At 38.1% G+C, this 21,698-nt stretch overlaps 1 protein-coding gene across 6 annotated transcripts in view; it reads right to left on the reverse strand.

The window, feature by feature from the left end:
• The window catches only part of Slc16a7 (solute carrier family 16 member 7), a 152,233-nt gene that overhangs the window by 42,280 nt on the left and 88,255 nt on the right, over positions 1 to 21,698 (reverse strand). For 5 of the 6 annotated variants that reach the window (XM_041663257.1, XM_041663275.1, XM_041663247.1 and 2 more), the window contains 2 exons: positions 20,379 to 20,492; positions 14,577 to 14,826 (listed from right to left, as the gene is read on the reverse strand). In XM_041663257.1, coding sequence (XP_041519191.1) covers positions 14,577 to 14,796 — 220 coding nt within the window. In that variant the 5' untranslated portion in view covers positions 14,797 to 14,826; positions 20,379 to 20,492. The remainder of the gene's footprint in view (positions 1 to 14,576; positions 14,827 to 20,378; positions 20,493 to 21,698) is intronic. The other variant, XM_041663283.1, reaches the window with a different exon arrangement.

Here is a 21,698-nt window from a genome sequence, read left to right on the forward strand (position 1 = left end):
TTTAATAACATGTGAGAGTTGTTTTCATTTAAGAACTGTCAGAAAATCTAGGTGATAAATGACATCTGGCTGCATAAAGTCTATAATAAATTAGCGCTGTGGTTGCGAGGATTCTGTCACTGTCACAAAACAATAGGCAGAATTCCTAGAATAAAGATGAGTAGTTAGTGGTACATGGAGCATAAGAAACGGTCGGACATAATCAACGAGACAAGCTCTAGAGGGTATGGCCCATCCTCCCTCTGCCAGACAGGATCTGCAAGTGTGGTTCTTCAGTAAAACATACTTGTGAAGCAAATGCCCATGTTCACAGAGCTCTCAGAGTCCTGGTGAGTATGTGCCTTGTGTTGACAATCTGTATTCTCAGAGAAAGTTAAAAGAGGGCAATGATCGGCTTTCTTACCTGAGCTCAGAGATTGTGAACAGAGATTTTTCTCATGCTCTTAGCGATACCAAATTCACTGCCCTTTTAAGCCTTCTGATTCTGATGCTTATATTACCCCCAGGTTTGATAGTGATGCGCTGGCCACTATGTGTCGGGAAGGGGTCTGAAATGTGTCAATATAGAATTCATGTTAGAGAAGCATCAGCCAGACATAATACACAATACTGTCTGTGGTAGGTTAATGTTCAAGAGTATAATTAAATAACAGGTTCTAGAATAGAAAGACAGAAGACCCGGACATGTGCTGCTCATTGACGGAAACATCATAAGCAGATGCTCACTTGTTCTCAGAACAGACTCTGGTAGTTGTTAATTTTGTACTTATTACAAAAAAGACAGTTAAGGACAACCACCTGTATTTTAACACATTCTGGACTGTGAGGTTACTCCCTTTTGAATGTAATATTTTGAAAATACACTCAAAAGAAGAGAGCACTCATTCCTGTGATCTTGGTACCTGTTCTGAGCATAACTGTGTCACTGTGAAGTCCATCTGGAAGCCTCCACCATTAATAAGGCATTCTGCAGGGATACAACTTGTAAGGAAGTAAATTCAGTTTAAATAAGCCCATAAAAACATTAAGGAGGATCTCCTATGACAAGTGTCCACCCAGAAAGAGACACACTGGGGCAGTGCAGGGAAAAGGCCACCAGAAGAAACAGCAAGGCGGTTACCTGCAAGCTGAGGGGAGACCTTATTACAACCAACCAGACTGGCACCTAGAATTTAGACATCCTGCCTGGAGAACCATGAAGGAGTAAGTTCCTCTTGCTTAAGATACTTGGTCTGATGTAGTTGTTTCTGACTGTCCTGGGAGATTACTACAATCCCTTGATTCCTATATTCCAAGTCTCATTTCCCACATTTATGTGGGCAGAGAGCATGAGGCCCAGTAGGTAGAAGGTCGACTTCCTCCTTTTTCTCCTACGGTCACTATATAGCAACTATCACCTAAGAGCACACTAATCTCCTTCGGGATACTAGAAGGTTCTCTGCTCTGCCATGACTTTCACATGCATATTGTTTTCTCTGTCTCAAACACTTCCCTGTGTCCTGATTGAAGCTGAATGTTCATCCTTCAGCTCAGAGCTAATGCTTGATCATCAGCTATTGGTTCTGTTTTCATCACATAATTTTGTGATGCTGACAACATTGCCTTACTAATTCACATCACAACCATAAAAAAGAAAAACATCTTGAAGGCAAAGCATCTGATGACTCATTGTAGCTTTGGCACGGCTAGACTGTTTGCACGCAGTAGATACAGAATGCATATCTGTAGAATAAATAAATGAACAAATAAATTATTTAAGACCTTCTCCCCGTTTGCAACATTGTCTCTGGTGATAACTATCTGGCGACAACTAATAGATACTTATGCAATGGATGTGCAAGAACATTGACTTCTATCAGCTGAGGACCAAAAGTATGCACAATTTAAGACCTTCTCCCCGTTTGCAACATTGTCTCTGGTGATAACCTTATCTGGCGACAACTAATAGATACTTATGCAATGGATGTGCAAGAACATTGACTTCTATCAGCTGAGGACCAAAAGTATGCACAATGTGTTTGCTGTATGCAAATCTCAACAGCTGAGCAAATTTTTGCTCAAAAATGGCCATCTAGATTAATCCCATGAACTCTATGAAACAGTGAAATTACTCTGCTATTTTTACATTTATACAATAAAGTATATTACTTTGAATTCTCTGATGTTTTCAAACTTAAGGTCAGTAAATGCATGTGAAAAGATGAAATCTCCTTCCCATTTTTCAAGACCTGTGAAAGAGGCTTAGTTGAAATTTGAGACTCGGGTAATAAAAATTTCATGTTTAAAGGCAGCCTATGCTACAAAGCAAGTTCAAAGCTTCACTGGGGTACACACACACACACACACAACAACAACAACAACAACAACAACAACAAAAAACACCAACAAAAAACTCAATTAAAGATTTGGTTCACTGAAGAAACCATTTAATAAGTTGTAGAAATAAGTCAGAGCAAAAAGGAAGCATGAAAATAACTCAAGGTCAGATGGCAACCAGAACCTATTATCTTGCTCTAATCTAATTCATAGTCCACACCTCAACTTCCCCTGACTCAAGTATTGTTCCTACTTTTATGCCAAATGGGTAATGAATCCTCTACAAACTAGTATATCTGCTTCTTCCAATCAGAAGCCTGTGAATAGAAACTCCCCTTGCTACACTGAAACAATGGAGCCTGAGCCAAATGCCTGTGTCCTAAATGCTCACTCATTTAGTGAGAGGTGAGAGGAAATGATAACTTGAAGATTAAGAACGGTTTTCAAAAAGTGGCCAAAAGAAGGGACAGTGTCTACTCCATTACCAAATAGAAGGGATCTCAGAGGAAAAGCCGCAGCAAGTAAGTATAGAGACTACATAGTTGCTTTGGAACTGGTTATTGACTTGTTTCTTCTTGCTTCACCCTTGGCTTCCAAAGTTCATTGGCACAGGCTGTTCTGTCATCCTTGTTTATTATCTGTGGTTTCACTATTAAATGGATAATAAGGACAAGAGAAGAACGTCTGGAGAGACAGGTCAGTGGGTGAAGCACTTGCCACACAAGTATGGCTACCTGAATTCTTGTCTTCAGAATCCACATGAAGGCCAGAGTCATAGTCCACGAGCTTCCGTGATCTCGGAGCCCTTCAGAGAGATGGGAGTGGAGGACCACAAGCTTCTCACAATAGTGTACAAGAAAGACCTGTCTCAAGCAAGATGGAGGGAAGAAAAGACACCTGACACTGCGCTGCAACCTTCACACACATGCTATGTTACAGGGATAAAGGCTGGATAAGGTGGAGGGCAGCAGAGAGGAAGAGGAAGGGATAGATAGATAGATAGATAGATAGACAGACAGACAGATAGACTGTTAAATTAGCAAACTTCAAAAATTTACTGTTTGTTATGGACAATCACCATGAACAAGGAAACATGCAAAGTTTGTCATGAGTGATGACTCATCAGAATCAACATAATGCCATTATTCTTAGGAAACAAAAGCTGTTCACAGAGCTGAGCAGTGAGAACGAGTGCTCCCTCTCTGTAGATCCCCCTTTGCCCAGGGAACAATACTACTCTTCCATTGGGAACACGCTTCTTTGTAGGTTTTGATGCAAAGCTTCCTACAGTTTGCCGGATTTTGGTCACCATTTAGCTGATGTCCTCAGTTTCATGAGGCCCTGTTTGTCAATTTGTCTCAATGACTTTGCTACTGAGGTCCTACTGAGAAAGTTATTTGTGCCTATCTATTGAAGTGCATGCTCTATTTCCTCCTCTAGCAGATCCAGGAATTAGATCTCATATAGAAGGTCTCCAACAATTTGGAGTTCAGCTCTGTACTGGGAGAAAAAAGGAACTCACTTCATTCTTTCATCTATAGGTCTAAAATTTGAAAAGAACACTTTGTTGAAGGTGCTAGGTCTGAAAAAAGGGACCACAGAGGCAGGTATGGATGTGGACAGGGAAGAACACTTATCACTCATTATTTGTGGTAATACAAACTAATAAATTGACTATGGAAATCTGTGTGGTCCTCAAAAAGATAGAAAAGGATCTACCACAGAGCCAACGATTCCAAAAGGACTCGGTATCCTACCGAGTATTCATTTCTGCTCTATTCATCATACGCAGAAAATAGAAACTGTCTAGATGTGCATATAAGAATGAATGAAAAAATGGATAATGAAAATGTGTTACATTCACACAGTGGAATATTATTTGGCTATTGCAAAATAAAAATCAAATTTGTAGCTTCATAGATGGAGCTATAAACAATCATTCTTAGTGAGATGACCCAGACCAAGAAGGATAGACACCAAGTGTTGTCTCTCACTTATGGAAGCTAGGTTTGAAACTTTGGATATGTATGATTAAATTGGACTACATATAGAATCAGAAAACTATTTAATGGCCATGTGAGATCTCAAATGAAGGGAACAGAAACCAAATAATATGAATGAGGAAAGGGGAAATAATAGAATAGCAAGGATTAAACATGGTGGCGAATGGAAGGGAATTAAGTATACAGGATGTAGTATGGGAAGGGATAACTAATGTTAAAGACCTCTGAAAAGACAATATAGGAAGCTACTACTGTAGAAACGTCATAAATTATGTAAGTCCACACACATAAAAAGACATTAAATGATGCTACCCTATAATGGGGTGATAATATCTCTTGCAGACATCACAATTTACCAAATAAAAAATGCCCAGTATCAGGTATAGTGGGGTCCCATAGAACCTCAAACATTACAGGCCATTGCCACCCATCTTGGTGATAAGATCATATTGCTGAAAATATCACATACTTGAATCATATTTCATGGAGAAAAGAAAACTGGTACCATCTTGAAAGTTTCCCTACTGGCTAGTTTTCACAGTACTGTGAGATTTTGTTTACACTATTGGTGAAGAAAAATATCAGCAATTCTCCTAAGTTGCAAATCCTTTGAACTACAGTAGACTGCCCTGGAAAGATACACTCATGGTGCAACAGAAGCCGGAATGTTATAGGTGTAACCAACCACTCTCTGATTATATTTAAAGTACACTTCATAAGCTATAACTCACGCTTGATACTGGAATTGTACCCCAAACCCATCAGTGCATCTCCTATCCCTCTTCAGAAGAATTTGGTTTTGGAGTAGGCAGCAATTGAGCTAGAGGCCTACAACTGGTCAGCATGCAAAGAGTAACAGATTAGGGTGTTCTCAGCTCTAAATGGAACATCTGGATCACAAGTCTTAGGGATCATCTTAGAGATCAGAACTCAAGCTTAGGGATCATCGTGAAAAAGGGGAAAAAAAGACTGTAAGAGTCAGAACACAAGCTCTGCATATGATCAAGCCACCAAAATCCAAGCACAGATGAGGAAGGAGCTTATTATGGCCCACCCCAGGCTAAGAAGTTGTTGGTGACTGGTGACTTTCTAGGATAGGGAGAAGAAGTTTTCATCAAGGATGTCGCCCTTGAAAAGCTTCTGTTTTCCTGTAGATGGCTCTGCACTTGCACACCTATAGGTGGCACTCGATGCGTTTTCAACAACTACAAAAAAGGTCATATGAACTTGGAAGCAAACAGAGGTGGAAGTGACGCGGAGAAACTAGAGAGGAGGGAAAGAGGGATGAATTTAATTGAAACATGTTACATGCATGTATAAAATTCTCAATATTTTTTTAAAATGGCAAGTGTGCATTTAATTAAAATATGTTATTATTTTACATAATCGCATTCTATGGAAGAAATCTTCATGAAAACTTTTAAATGCTTAGGATAACTCCAATGTGTCATGACTCTTTTCGGGGGGGGGGGGGGGGGAGATCCAAGACATAGTTTTTTTGTAGCTTTGGAGCCTGTCCTGGAACTAGCTCTTGTAGACCAGGTTGGCCTCAAAGTCACAGAGGTCCGCCTACCTCTGCCTCCCAAGTGCTGGGATTAAAGGCATGCGCCACCAGTGCCCAGCGACTCTTAACTTTCTCAATTCAGCCCTTAGGAAGAACAAAGACATTCCTTCACTGGAAATTCCCTATTCCTATCTTGACTCCCATTAAAGTTGGCTAGGACATTAGCCATTAGTACATCTATGTTAGGTTTCATCCTCCTCCACATTCCCCTTAACAGAGACTGATCAAAGTACTCAGTGTATAGCCATTTTTATGATAGATTCTAGAACTATCTCATAGTCTTCTCTGGCCTATTATGAAATACTGAGCAGTTATATTGTGTACCCAACAGGCAAATTTTCATGATTTGAATGTGCAACATAGTTTAGGTTCTTTGGATAACAATTCTCAAAATCATAATAAGTGGTATATAATACCCATTTCAAAGTCTGGTTTTAGGTCATGGATTTTCCTTGAGGCTAGGACAAGAGAAGCTTGTTCATGGGCTGTCCAAGGTGACAAATACTCTTCAGTCACTTTTCATTGGAAAAAAAGTCAGTAGCTTGGCATTAACTTAAGAGGAGGGAACCTGGAAATAAAGGAGATCATGCATATATGATTGGCATAATAGTTTCTGGCACACTGTTCTTTGTTTCCTAGGAAATCTTCAGCAAAACTCAGGCCTGAAAGAAATCTAATGTGGTACAAGCATAATATGTGCAGGATTGCTGAGGTAGATCTGCCCGATTTTCTGGGATTTAGAAAGCTAAGAGGAAAGCCCTAGCTATCTCAAACACAAGAATAGAACGACTTTCATTTTTATTGCGTTTAGGAGAGCATTATTATGTGACATATATTAATGTTCTCCCCTAAATAGGAAAATACTATAAAGCAGAAAATAATAGCTTTATTTAAATCTTTAAAAGAACAGATAACATCATATATTATGTCCACCAATCTGCTATGCTAGGATCTTTTGCTTCTTAGTCCTGAGGAAAATAAGTTCAATGGTTCAATGTTCACAGTGGTGCATAATAAAACAATGTCCTTCTTTATCACATTTGTTAGACACCTCAGTGATAATACAGAACAAATTTCCAGGGTGAAAAAGTCAATTCTGTTCACCATAATGATTGATATTTTTCCCTCCAAATTGAATTACAGGGAAAACACACACACACAAACACACACGAAATAATCATATAGACTGGCTCCTCAAAATTTGAATTTGGAAGTCCTGCATGTATTCATCCTGGTGTTATCTTTCGAGTAACAGACAAGTTTTGCACTAAAACACTATCCTGTGCCATCCCTATTCAGGAAATAAATCCCACATTCATTAAAACAACACAGAAAGTTAAGATTATAATACACTTTTTGCCTCTACTTAGTGCTGTATTAATGGGATGACCACTCAGCTTGACCTATTTGCTGAAATTTGCTAGAACTCCAGAAGACCATATGGGCAGCCAGATGGGGTGCTGTAATTTAGTGCCATTATTCTAAGGATGAAGTAATGTATCAATGTAATTTGCATTCCTTTTCCACCCTTTCTGTATACCTTTTATTAGTTTCATTTTTTAATTTAGACATCAGGAGGGAAGATAACGCCTTGCTACCAGGGCCCAGATGCCAACTAATTACTACAAGAGGCTCCAGCCCTGACATCCCAGGCCAGACCTCAGAACAATGCTCCATATTTCTGGGTGACCCCACTGCAGTGATTAATAGGTGGAACGCAAAGCCCTAATGAGTGTGTCAGATCTTAGATGCTCTCCAGGCAAATGCAGTTAGCATTGTGTTGAACACGACCTCAGCTGCTTCATTAAACCATAATATGCCTTTTCACCTCATGGTCTTTGAATTTATTTATAATCATCAACCAAGGAAAGCCTATAAAAGTAGAGGTCTACACAACCATAGGCAAAAGCTTAAATATTTTGAATCAAATGTTGACTTTGTCCTCTATAAGAAGGAACTGTGATGTCACACATAATTATCAATAGAAATCAAGGTAAAAGGGGTTGAGAGTAAGGTCTAGGACAATGTACTTTTGACAAAAGACCTATTAGTCATTGCAGAAAAGTACTCCATCACACTTGAAAAAAAATCTACTGAAAGGTAAATACTAATACCTTAATTAATCGAATCTATCGACTTTTATTCTAAATAATTTTCCCTAAAATAATATATATTTTCGCTACTGCATAGGTAGTCAAGAGAGTATATAGGTCATGGGCCTACGAAAAACCAAATACCATTGTTTTGTTAAATGAATGCAGCACTAATAATATTTCTAGCGTCGTTCTGCTTTGCCCATAGGTCAGTGCCTCTTGGCCATCATCAGAGAACCTTCCTCTTACAGTAAATGGAATCTAATACAAAGGCTCAGAATAGGACAATTTTGGAATAGTAAGTCCTAAATAGAGTGTCTCCATGAATCCCCCAACCCTTGCGTTTCAGTGCACTGAGCTGAACAGAAAGCAGAAAGAGCCAGAGAGGATGGATGACAGCGTGGAAACAGTGTCTTCCACACACAACAGGACTGACACATGTATGAACTCACAGATGCCATGACAGCATGCACAGGACTTGCACAGCCGGGCTACCAGTGCTGAGAGGGGAAGGTGGACACAAGCTGCCACCCTAAACAAGAAGCCAGCTCCAACTGAAAACTGTTTGAAGAGGCAGCATTAGTTTTCTGTAATGGAATCTGATTGGGCACACAAACCACACTTAAGGGGAGGCGAATAGCAAGCAGTAGACTGCTAAAACAATACCAACTCAATGATATTTTTGTATACATTTTGTCTTTTTTAAAAAACGGAAATGAGAGAGGCCTTAAGATAGCTCAGTGAGTGAAGGCACTTGCTGTCAAGTCTGGTAACACAAAACCAATTCTTAATACCCACGTGGTGGAAGAACTGACCAACACATACACATGCAGAGCGGGGGAGTGTGTGTGAGAGAAATATAAGAAATATTTTAATTGAAATATTTTAATTGAAAGTTTATCTGAATAAAACTCCCCTAAATAGAAAATGCAAGCCAGAACAGAGTGACAAATTTTATATCCAGTAAGAAGGCTATAATGAAAAACACAAGTTTTGTCACAGACATGAAGAAGTCAGAGTCAGTGCACATGAGAAGAAATCAAAATTCATCTAGCAACATAGGAACTGTCAGTTCTGTAGAAGCTTAAGCATGCCATGCCACACACTGATGAAAATGTGTTCACATAGAAATATGTGTGCACATATATGTTTATAGAAAACCATGCATATTAATTTTAAAATGGAAGTAATCTAAATATTCAATATCTAATGAATGGATAAATGGTATATGGTATATCTATACAAAAGATTACTTATAAAAATTAGTGAAGTATAGATTCATTCTTGAATTTACAGAATTCACTTTGTGAAAGGAGGCAATGAAAACAGAGATTTAAAAGAATGCTTCACTCATAAAGACTGAAGGCTAAGTCATAGGAAGAAACCACGAAGGTCTACAATATTAGTTTCTGAAGTAATGAAAATGTTCTCAAATTAATTGGGACAGTATTGACACAACTTTATGGATATACCAAAAATTGACCAACTTTTATATGTTAAGTGAATAAATCTTAGAGTATGTGACCTATATCTCAGTAAAGGCATGTTTTTTTTTAAATGCACAATACCTCTTCTTTTAGCAAAAAAAAAAAAAAAACTTGTACACCATCACAAATAAATTAAATGAAAATATTTTTTTTTTGATTCTGGCTTAGACATTACACTTTTCTTCTGTGTATTCTCCTTTAGATTAGTCAGTTTCCCATTCATCAGAAAACACTAAAGGCTGGTGCACTTTGAGGGCTTTTTAAAGCTGTCAAAAATATGTCACACCTGCCCTGTGGGAAGTCCAAGGACCACCTACCTCCATCCAGGTCTAGTAAGGTGAGCATCCAAACTGCCTAGGCTCCCACAAAGCCAGTACGTGCAGTAGGATCAAAAACCCATTGCCATTGTTCTTGAGATCTCAGTAGTCCCCATTGTCCGCTATGTTCAGCGAGTCCGGTTTTATTAATGGGAGGTGGTGGCGGGGAAGAGACAGAAATCTTAAATAAGTAAATAAATAAATAATTAAAAATATGTCACACCATATTTTGTGTGGAATGTTGTCTAGACAGATCATTTCCTGTTACTTAGATTTATAAAATTATTCTTTTCCTTTTATTCTTGAGATGATAATATAATTGTATAATTTCTCCCTTCCTTTTCCTCCTATCAAACCCTTCAATATACCACTCCTTGTTCTTTCAAAGTCATCCCCTTTATTAATTTTTGATTTATATATACATATAAATTTCTAATTTTAAAAAATATAGCTTAATGTAAAAATGTATTATTTCTATTATTAGTACCAATGTTTTTCTTCCTTTAGTTCTATTTTTGTTTTATTTTATACTTTATTAATACAAACATCTTTTCAACACAATAATTTTGTTAATTCTTGGGGAATTTCACACTGTACGTGCCAATCACACTCACTTTCCAGTTCTTCCTGTGACCTCCCCCCGCAACAAAACAACAATCAAAATAAATGCAAGTCCTATTTGTGTTATCTATATAGTCACCAGAGTGTGGTCAAGCTCTCAGTGGCCTGCGCCTGAGAACAGAGTCTTTTCCTTCCCATTCCCCTGCTGGAAGTCATCAATTGTGGAAAGCTAACTGTAGCATCCTTACCATAGATTTTAATTATATTACATTATTTCTCTCAATATCTTCCCATTCGGCTCTTCCCATTCTCTACTCGACTCAGATCCATGGCCTCTTTTATCTTAATTATTGTTGTTGTTGTTGGTGTGTGTGTGTGTGTGTGTGTGTGTGTGTGTGAGTGTGTGAGTTTGTGTGTGTGTGTGTGTCCCTGCAGGTGGTGGTGGTGTGTGTGTGTGTCTGTGTGTTTGTGAGAGAGTGTGTGAGTTTGTGTGTGTGTGTGTGTGTGTGTGTGTCTGCAGAGTCCATTTAGTGTTATCTGTATGTGTATGTTTATGGGGCTGACCACTTGGTGTTAGGTGACCATGATCAATTAGAAAGTTCATCCCTGAGGAAAAGTCTCTCATCAGTCATTAATTGCGTATAACTTTCCATCTAGGAGTAGAGTTTGAGGAAAATTCACCCAACCACACTGAAATGTCAACTGATGTTGAAACTGTTCATGTTCCATTTATACATATTGATAAGCTTTCATGAACACAGCATCCTGCTATATTTAGAAGACTGGATTTCCCAGAAGACTCCCTTGCTCTTCCTATTCATTTACGTATTCATTTTTTGTAGGGTCTTCCTACACAGTTCCAGATGTACTGGAACTCACTATGTAGACCAGGCTGGGCTTGAACTCACAGAGATCTGTCTACCTCTTCCTCTGATTGGTAAGACTTAAGGCAAGTGCCACCATACCTGGCCCTTTATTTTTTTGAGAAAAGGTCTCATTATGTAGCACTGACTTAGAACTTGCTATGTAGAGCAGGCTAGCTCTAAGCTTGTGGCAATCCTCCTGCCTTTGCTTACTGAGTCCTGGGATACCAGGTGTGCATTAGCTTGCCTACTACAAAATACGTTTTTGTTCAAATACTAAGTCCTGGTTACAGGGATAAGACCATGAAACATGGTTGTAAGAGGAACTCTGGGAATGAATAGCTCTGCATGCAGCAGGGTGTGTTGCAGTTTAGTGGGTTTTCATCCCACATCACAATGGCCTTAGGTTGTGTTTATAATTTTAAGCCAAACACCAGACGGTAGTATAATTTCCCACATAGCCGGGAATGTCATGCAAAATGCTGCAACCCTGATAATTGAGGATTTGGGGCAAGATTCCAAGAACTTTGCTGTATCTCTCCAAAATCTCAGCATTACTGGTTATTACACAGGATTTTTGTATGCCTTAAGCTATTTTCTCAAAACAACCACAAATAAAACACCTATTCATTTCAATGTAGACATCATTTATTCTTCTACATCTCTATTTTAATTATCTTTCTAAAATTGTAAATATCAAATTACCATTGTACTTATTAGCTTGAAGAGTTTTCTTTTGTGTGTTGGTGATATGTTCCAGTTGGTAGAGAACTTACCCAGCCTTTATGCCTGTGTTAAACACCCAAACTACATAACCCATACTTGGAAAGTGGGGAACAGGAGAATCAGAAGTTCAGTGTCATCCTTCCTTCCATCCTCATCTACACAATGAGATCAAGGCCACCATGAGTTACATGAGACACTGTATCAAAAATGAGTTCTCCTTTGTGCCTCTTCAAATTTATACTACACACTTCTTTAAAAGTAAATAGATGTATGCATAAAAAATAGATGTATACATAAAATAAAATATATAGTCTTGCAAAAATATTCATTAATATGTCACACTAAGTAAGATGAGAAAATTAACAGTATATTGAAATAAATTAAAATTATGCCTTTCATCATTCTTACACCCCTTTATGATCTGGCCAGTGCACAGTCTGTGCCACAACTATGGAAGCTCTGTAAACCAGCTCTCCTTTGCTCAGATAGAATGACTGTTGAGAAGGAAGTTCTGTCCAGGACTTACTAGGTGTTATTCACTTCTCATTTCTCTTCTAAGATGACCACAATTATTGTGGTCCCTTCTCAGTATAGGGCAATAATCAGTTCTGACCGGTAGGACACAGTGAGAAAAGGGGCTCACAGATTTCAAGCCTGGGCACTAAATACTGCAGACGATCATTGATGTTGTACCCTTTCTCTTTGCCTGTGACAGGGCGTGGGTTTGGAGGACAGCAAAAAGCAATGAGTGCTAACCCAGGATCCGCAGGGAGCACTGAATGAGCAGGAAATGAATTTGCATGTCTTGAAGTCAATGAGAAATGGGGATTACCAACATCATCATCATCATCATCATCATCATCATCATCATCATCATCATCATCAAAGGTTGGGAGAAGATGACTCCGGTGTTAACCTTAACAACATCAATTCTGCATCTTGACTTTAAGTTAGTCAACAATATTTTCAGCAGAAAATTACTAAAGACATAAAGGAACCTGATGTGCAAACTCAATTGACTGATATCCAGTCTCTAGAGGCATCCATTTCAGTTATATGTAAAAGGCAGGAAAAAAATTACCTCTGAGGTATCTTAATATTTACCTTAACCTGCCAGGTCAAGGAAAATAGGTTGTCCCAATAATCAATCATCAATGAATATCAGAGCTATAGAAGAAAAATATGCACTGTGCAATATTAACAATTTCTATATAGACATAAGAAATAACAGCTACAATCCTTAAAACAAGTCTCCAAAATTGATTTCCAGAAAGTGTTTTTTAGAGCAAAGTTCTTCAAATATGTGGTCAAAAGGAACTTAAATGATACTTTTGATAATCAAATAAAAACTCAACAGTTTAAGCATGTCAGTCTTATTAATCTAGAATCATTAAAATACAAAGATGTGGAAAAATCCACACTAATACCAACACATTTATCATGCACATATATACAAAAACTAAGATTATTTATGGATCAAAGCTTGTTTTGGTAATAAATTAGAGAGACTGAATCTTAAAGAATAATTGATGTGCCTTTGGCCAGACAGAATGTATGTCGGTACTATAAGGCAAGAGTATTGCATTGGGTTTTCAACTGGTTTAGCCGAGAGAGAGAGAGAGAGAGAGAGAGAGAGAGAAGAGGGGAGCACAGGGAATACATGATAGTGTATGTTCTCAGTCCCATAACAGAAAGATGACAATCATTTCTTAGACTGTCAAGAGGATTAGGAAGTAACACACAAATCAAGTGAGGAACAAGGCCTTGGCCAACAGCAAATTCTAATAAATATTAATTACTATTGCTAATGTTCTGTTTTCTTTACTTATATAATGAAAAATATTAGGTGATTTATACGATACCTTTGAATCCTTATATTCTGAGTCTATAACTGCCCCTTGAAGTTAAATTGCCAGTGGACAAATGAAAATTCAAATACCCTTACATTTTAAGTGATGATTTATGAAAAAAAATCTATAAAAGTCTGATCTACTATTGAGAATAGATCACATAATAATGAGGGCTTTCCATTATTTAACACTCCAATGTGGGGTGGCTTGATATATTCATGTTCTCTCATGACTTATACTCTCGTTTTAACATGGACTCTAACAAGATAATTTGAAACAGCCACTTAAATAAAACGATGTCATCATTTTGGGTTTCCTAAAGCACTAAGGAATTATTCCACGAACAAACTTGAATATGTGTAGAAAGCATATGCAAGCAGTCCTTCTGGGCAGTGCAAAATGGAGTATATTCTGGGCTTATAAACTAACAGAAGCATTTCCTTTTCAGCTTAAAGAAAGCACTTTGGCTAGCTATGGAAATGGCGAGAAACAATTCCAACATTATATTGCATTCAATCCAAACTGAACAGGAAATGATCCACTTGCATTCTTGATAAAACGGCAGACCATGCCACTAAATATCCTATCAAGACTCAAAATGAAGCAAACAGATCATGATGCTAATCATTAAAAATCATTAAAAATGCAATTATAATTATGCTTTTGATTGATTTAAACTGAATATATAATAAAATAACAATAATGTAATAAGAGTCTTAATGTGTGCACATGGTTAAGGTGAGGTCATAAGAACTATATTCTTATTCCAGAAATCAGTGTACACTAAGAACCTTACCTCCTGCATACATGACAGCCAGCATGATGGATGATATCCATGCAATTTCACTGTAGCTAGCGTGGAATATTTCCTGAATATCTTTGAAGAATACTGTGACAGCTTTGGGGAAGGCATATGAAAATCCAATGGAGATAAAGGATGCACAAACTACTACCCAACCCCAACCTCCATCTGGAGGAAGGGGGTATGGAGGAGGAGCAGAAGTCTCCGATGGCATTTCTGCACCTCTGCTGGAGACTAGAGCAACCTATTGAAAAAGAAACAACAACGGTTCATGTTATAAGTCTGTGTTTTGTATCACGCTTGAAAGTTGCTGACATAGCATTTTCATTTTAACTACAATATAATTTTATTAATACATTCGGGATTATTGTGCTTGGAAAATTATAAGTAATTCAAAACAAAAAATGAGATATAAAGCCTTGATTATTAAGAGGAAAAATCTGAAAATGATGATGTGGGAAATCCTTCTGTATATGTGTTGCTTTTATTGGTTAATGAATAAAGAAACTGCCTTGTCCTGTGATAGGGCAGAGTAGAGCTAGGCTGGGTAACTAAACTGAATGCTGGGAGAAAGAAGGTGGAGTTATGGAAGCCATGTAGCTGCCACCAGAGACCAAGTGATGGAATCTTGCTGGTAAGCCACAGCCACATGGCAATACACAGATCAACGGAGATGGGTTAGTTTAGGATGTAAGCGCTAGCCAATAAGAAACTAGTGCAAATAGGCTGAGCAGTGATTTAATTAATACAGTTTCTGTGTAGTTATTTTGGTTCTGGGCAGCTAGAAATGAACAAGCAGCCTCCCCATACAAACACTTATGTATGGAAAGAAAATATTTGAAAGTAAAGTTAAGAATCCAGATACAACCTGAAGTGCAAACTAAACAAAAATAAACATTATTTCAAGCTTACTTGGAAGTATAGAGGAAATCACCTACTACACTTCAGGAAAAATCACTTTTTTCTGTGCATGCATCTGCTTGTATGTGTGTTGTCAGGGGTTGAGATATGGTATTTTCCACAATTTTTCTCCACTTATTTTTTCAAGAAAGAGTCTCTCACGGTATTAGGAGGTTTCTGATTTGGGCTACTATTTGAAGCAAAAGCTCCAAGAATAATTCTTCCTCAGTACTGCAGCTATAGGCCTTGTTTTTTGTTTGTTTGTTTGTTTGTTCGTTTGTTTATAATATGGACTCTGTAGGACTGAACTCAGGTGCTCACAATTTTGTGGCAGGCACTTAACAACTGAGCCACCACCAAGCCATAAGAATAATACCTTAATGTAAAATGTTAATGCTGCCTTTTCAAAATTAATGCTACTAACAGTCTTACAAATATGTCACTCTGCCTTTCTGTTTGTCTCTCTCTTCAGTGCCATGAAATTCTAACAGCTACATGGGTATATGTTCTTGTTTGTTGAGGGAGTGGAGAAAAGGTACTTTTAATATATATATATATATATATATATATATATATATATATATATACCTAAGAACACTTAAATATTCTCCCACGGAAGGAGACGATGCACAGTTTAATATGGAAGAAATTACACACAGTGAAAACCTTGCCTCCACATCCTCTCTGGGTACAGAGATGCTGCATTGAAATGCAGAAGAAAGGGCCACATTTCTGTGTACACGAGTATATATTTTTGCCATATGTTTTCCAAAATCAGCCCATGGATAAGTTTATTTCCTACTTTTGTAAATGTATACATGGTTTTCACACTCCCTTGCAAACACACACACACACACACACACACACAAGTGTATAAGGTACAAAGAATGATGTTTTCCTGTTATTATTCAGTGTGGAATGACAACTCAACTGTCTTCAATTTAACCCAAATTTAACTCAAATCCTTATGCAATGTTCATGACTCTCCTCTCCCTTCTCCCTCCTCCCTCCCATCCCTTCCTTCCCCTCTCTCCTTCCCTCCTCCCAAACCCCCTTCTCTTTCTCAACTACCTAAGGACTACTGTCTTAGCGGGCTCAGAGCACACAGTCAGTACTGTGTAGTACAAAGCCCACTGTAAAAAGAGCTCTCTGCACCTACAGATTCTGCACAACTCTGGGCTTTGAGCACCCACCCCTCTGTGAGCACCAACTTCTTTCTTGGCTCCAAGCCTAAACACCCTTCTATTCTAGATGTCTGTGACTTCAGATTTGTTTTTGTTGTTTTTTTTTCATTTTAACATTCAATAAAAATGAGATCCTTTAATATTTTTCCTATGGGGTCGCATGTCTTGAAATTTAGTCTAATGTCCTCTCATTCCTCACATAGTCTCACAAAGGTGACTGCAACCCACAAGCGTTTGAATGGGATCAATAAGAGTGTTTTATCAAGTTTAATTATAAGATAAGGATCTTCAAGATTTTGTTGCAAAGGACATAAAGACCATATGGTTTCCTGGCTGTATGGTCTGTACTGAGTGTTTATCTGAAGTGAATTTTAATGTCATTGATGACACTGGCACAACAGTTTCAATGAAGTTTTCTTTACAAAGTGGTCTGATCGCAGCGGTTTAATGATGCCTTTAACAGATATTAGAGAAGAAAACCCAGAAGAGAAAAACACTATCTAACCAATATTATTAACAATTGTACGTATTTATTTTCTTTATAGTTCTATATGACTACATGCCTGATAAATTTAAATGATAATGTAATCCCATGAATCCCAGAGACACAATTCTAATTTTATAAGTTATTTTATTATTTTTATTAGTTGTCATAGAATTTTTGTAACTACACAAGTTTGAGACAATATAGAAAATACATGAGGTATAAATCATAATCTTAAAAAACTCATAAAAATTCCACTTTTGATTGACACTATGGTTAATAGAAAATTTATATATTATATTGTATTGTTCTTAGCTCTATATTCTATATATTGCTTAGTCACATGCTGTACTAAGGGAATAAAATAAGCCAAAGAAAAACCACTTGACATTTTTATTATATTCCGTGTGTCTACATGTCCTTAAGGATTGAAACAGTCAAGGGCTCTTAATTTCCAAAACATTAATAGCCTGAAAATTTCTCTCCATAGAAATCGTGTGATTTGACCTTAAACATCCCCCAGTGTTGTGGTGCTAAAGGATTAGGCACCTGCCTTTGGTGCTGTTAGGAAATAGCTGGACCTTTTAGTTATGGAGCCCAGGAGGAAAAAGTTAGGTTCCTGGGGCGTGCTTTTGTAGAGAACTCTGGGACTGTGGACTTTTCTCTCTTTCTTCGTGGCCCCCATCATGGCTATCTTTTGTATAACACATCACATGCTCCCTAACACGGTGTTTTCACAGGACAGAGGCAGGAGATGTATGAGAACCAAGAGGTCAGCCAGCCGGGCGGTGGAGGCGCACGCCTTTAATCCCAGCACTTGGGAGGCAGAGGCAGGCGGATCTCTGTGAGTTCGAGACCAGCCTGGTCTACAAGAGCTAGTTCCAGGACAGGCTCCAAAACCACAGAGAAACCCTGTCTCGAGAAAAAAAAAAAGTCAGCCAACATCACAAATCAGGGAAAGCATAAACTCTCACCAGGGCCCCTATCCAAGGACACAGAGGTGAATGACCTGCTGCAGGAGCCACTGGCAGGTGCTGTGAAAAGGAGAGGGGATTCTGGGGTGTGAGGAGTGTCAGGGATCTCCTGAGTTACACTTCTGGAAGCATGCAACTGCTTTTTGAATCATCTGTACCCCTGAAAGTCAACCCCAAAATCCAACACGTTTAACTACTTGGACTTTGCTGAGATTGTAACTTTGGTTTGTAGGTGGTCTCCATCCAGGAGTGAGCAGTTGTGTGTGTGTGTGTGTGTGTGTGTGTGTGTGTGTGTGTGTGTGTGCTCGTGCATGCCTGCAATGTCTCCCTGGGGAGAAAAAGTCCTCACACAACAAAAGCCTACAAAAATGTCAAGGAAATCATCAACAACATAGGAGGTTTAGACAAATGATGCGTGTAAAGTGGGTATTGGTTTCAAATGAAAAACACTTCTGTTAGGTTACAAGTTAGTAAAATAACCTGCCACTTTGGTCAAGAATTACTTTTTAAAAGTTTATATTATATATTTACAGTATGCTATAATCTTAATTGTTTCTTGTTGGGCACAATACTAATTATCTCTTCTAACTCTTCACTTATTAGGTTTTAATATTTTGCTGATCAATTTACAACATTTGAGTACCAAAAAGGGCATCTTTAGAAATGCAAAATACTTAAAGAAAGCAGAGGGAAGGATGGAGTGTAAACGTTGCTTAAATAAGTAAGTACAAGACAGCAAATGGCCTTGAAAGTTGTCTTAAGAATCTGAGCTCATTACAACATTTTTAAATTAAATTGTGATGTTACCAATTTCCTTCTTGCTTGAAAATTATAAAAGAAAACCTGAAGACTCACTGGAGGAAGCTGCTATGGAGCAAACAGCTTTTTCTTGTAGGAGTAAAGACTAAAGACGCGGCCCTGGAATTTTCCAGAGTGCAGAAAGGAAATGAAACTGTCTTTCACTACTAATCCACGAATTCAAATAATTGCAGTCTTTGTCACACTTGATAAGTTAAACACTTAGAAATAAAATTTCATGATTCATTTCCCCGTGATTTTTAAAGGCATAATTATGCACACCCTTCCTCCAGGTAGGGACACCAGACTCATCCCTTCCCCACCAGCTCTGCTTCCTCCCACAACTTGCCTGAGGGTCACATGTTCCTTTTCTGCTGGCTGGCCCTTCCCCTCCATGCAGAGATGAGAGATTCCTGCCACCAACACATCCACAGCTGCAGCTTCCTTGAGGACCCTGTCCTGGGCTTGCCTGCTCTTCGCACTCCCAGTTTGGGACCTCAGACACCCACAGTCACTTCACTCACTCCAGCTGCTTGAAGAGAAGTCGGAAGCACCTACCATCTACCACTGAGGATTATCTGTGAGCGTTTTCTCCATCTGCATAGGTCTTCCCCATCTGCCTGGGATGAGCTAGGGCCACTTGAGACCCCATTCAAGACTGAACCCTTAAGCCCGTTCCAAGGATCTACAACCAGACAAACCGTGCAAATAGAAAACCAAGATCTTAACACTCATTCACCAAAGAGGAAACACGATTTCCATACAAAGGAACACTACCAAAGACCTAATTTAATATCTTTCCATTCCATCACAAAAGCAAGGAACATATTAACCAACACGGTAGTCTCTATTATGAATTGATGCTCCCACTTCAACCCTACACCACCAACTGCCCAGTCTCAAATGACCTCAAACATACATGTAGCATTATATAGGTATAAAAATTCTATTTAGGAATGTATATCACATACAAATATGCATACAGCAACAACTAGTGAAAAAAGGTCACATACAAACACATATATTGCTCCCAATATTCTGTTTAGTGTTTTATGTTGATATCAAAATTTTTAGGCTGCCTATATCATAGAAAGCTTTTCTTTCTCCTTCTACTCTGGCAGGTACTTTTTCTGGGTACATTTGTCTAGGTTGAATTATTGAGCTCCAGGGCTCTTCTGGCTCTTAAGAGTTTTCCTAAGAAGTCAGCTCTCGTCCTGGTGGATTCTCCTTTATACATCCATTCCTAAGCTCATTTCCCCTGGAAAACAGCACATCCTATAGCTCTGACCTCTTGCTTACTAGCAGCTGGAGCTGATCAATAGTCACACACACACACTCCATGATATGCTTCCTTGTGAACAATTCTGTAATGTTGTATGTACTTGGAAGCTGCCATGTTTTGTCCCTTTTATTTGCAAGTATAACCGAGCGAAGCAGAACAAAACTACAGTTTTACCTGTTGTCAGATGAGCACTTTGGGTGGTGTGTATATCTAAGCCTAGTCACTTTCTGATGATGAGCAATATTCGAAGGCAATATAAAGGGAGAGGTAGAGCCGATTCCAGATTATCTAAAGAAAAAGAAGAAACAAGTATTAAATGTATAACTGGATTCCACTGCCTCATTAGTCACTAACTTTAATTTACCCAGTAATTCTGCACATCTTGTATAACAAGAATAATTAAATAAGCATGTGTATATGCATGAAGGGAAATGCTTGTCATATATATATGTGTGTGTGTGTGTGTGTGTGTGTATTATGTATGTGTGTGTGTCAATGTTATATATAGCTATAGATATGAAGAGCCAAACATGAAAAGTGGAAGATAATGAAAAAATCAGCTTCTTTAAAATTAATAACAAATTACAGGGCCATGAGAGAGAGCTCAGTGGATAAAATGTTTTCTGTGCCAGCATGAGAAACTGGACTCAACTCCCAGCATCCATGGAAACAGTCCAGCTTATGGTATTCTCTTATGATTCTAGCCCTAGGAAGTGGAGACAGGAGGATCTCTGGGGTTGGCAGGCTAGCCAGTGAGGCTGAATGGATGAATTCCATATCCTACTGAGAGATTCTGCATCAAAAACAATGAAAATAACTCCAGAAGAATGGCACTGGGGTTGGCCTCTGGTTCCCACGTAAATTCACACACAAATGTGCATATACCTGGACATATACAGACACATGACACAAGAAGTGATTATACGAGTACTTACATTATGAAAAAATTTATTGACATTCATTAGCAACCACTCAATTCCTTACATCAATTTAAATAATTTTCTGCTAAATTGTGTGTTTGTGTGTCTGTCTGTGTGTGTGTGTGTGTGTACGAGTGTGTATATACAAGATTTACTGAAATACTTCTAAATATATATCAATAATGAACAGGTTTTAACACTGAAACACAGTGGGTAGCAAAAAAAATATTCTAGGGATCTGTTTCTGAATTTAAGCTTCCTAACCAGGTCTAAATATCTAATAAAGCAAATATCTTCAATCAAGACATTAACCTCAACATGGTACTGAATATATATATATATATATATATATATATATATATATATATATATAATTTGGTATATTAGATAATATTGACCAGAGTAAGCACAAGAAAAAGGGAAAACTAGATTCTTTCAATTAAATGACCAATCCGCTGCTTTGACTCTAGGGCTGCCTGTCATAAGGTTTTGAAAGAAGACATCATGACCATTGGGTTAAAGGTGCTTGTGTAACAGGATGAAGGATGTGTGGAGAGCAACAAAGACAGTGAAA

The sequence above is a fragment of the Microtus oregoni genome, unplaced genomic scaffold (genome assembly GCF_018167655.1).
Source record: "Microtus oregoni isolate MIOR12 unplaced genomic scaffold, Mior012 000001F_ref0000356, whole genome shotgun sequence".
Taxonomy (NCBI): Eukaryota; Metazoa; Chordata; class Mammalia; order Rodentia; family Cricetidae; genus Microtus; species Microtus oregoni.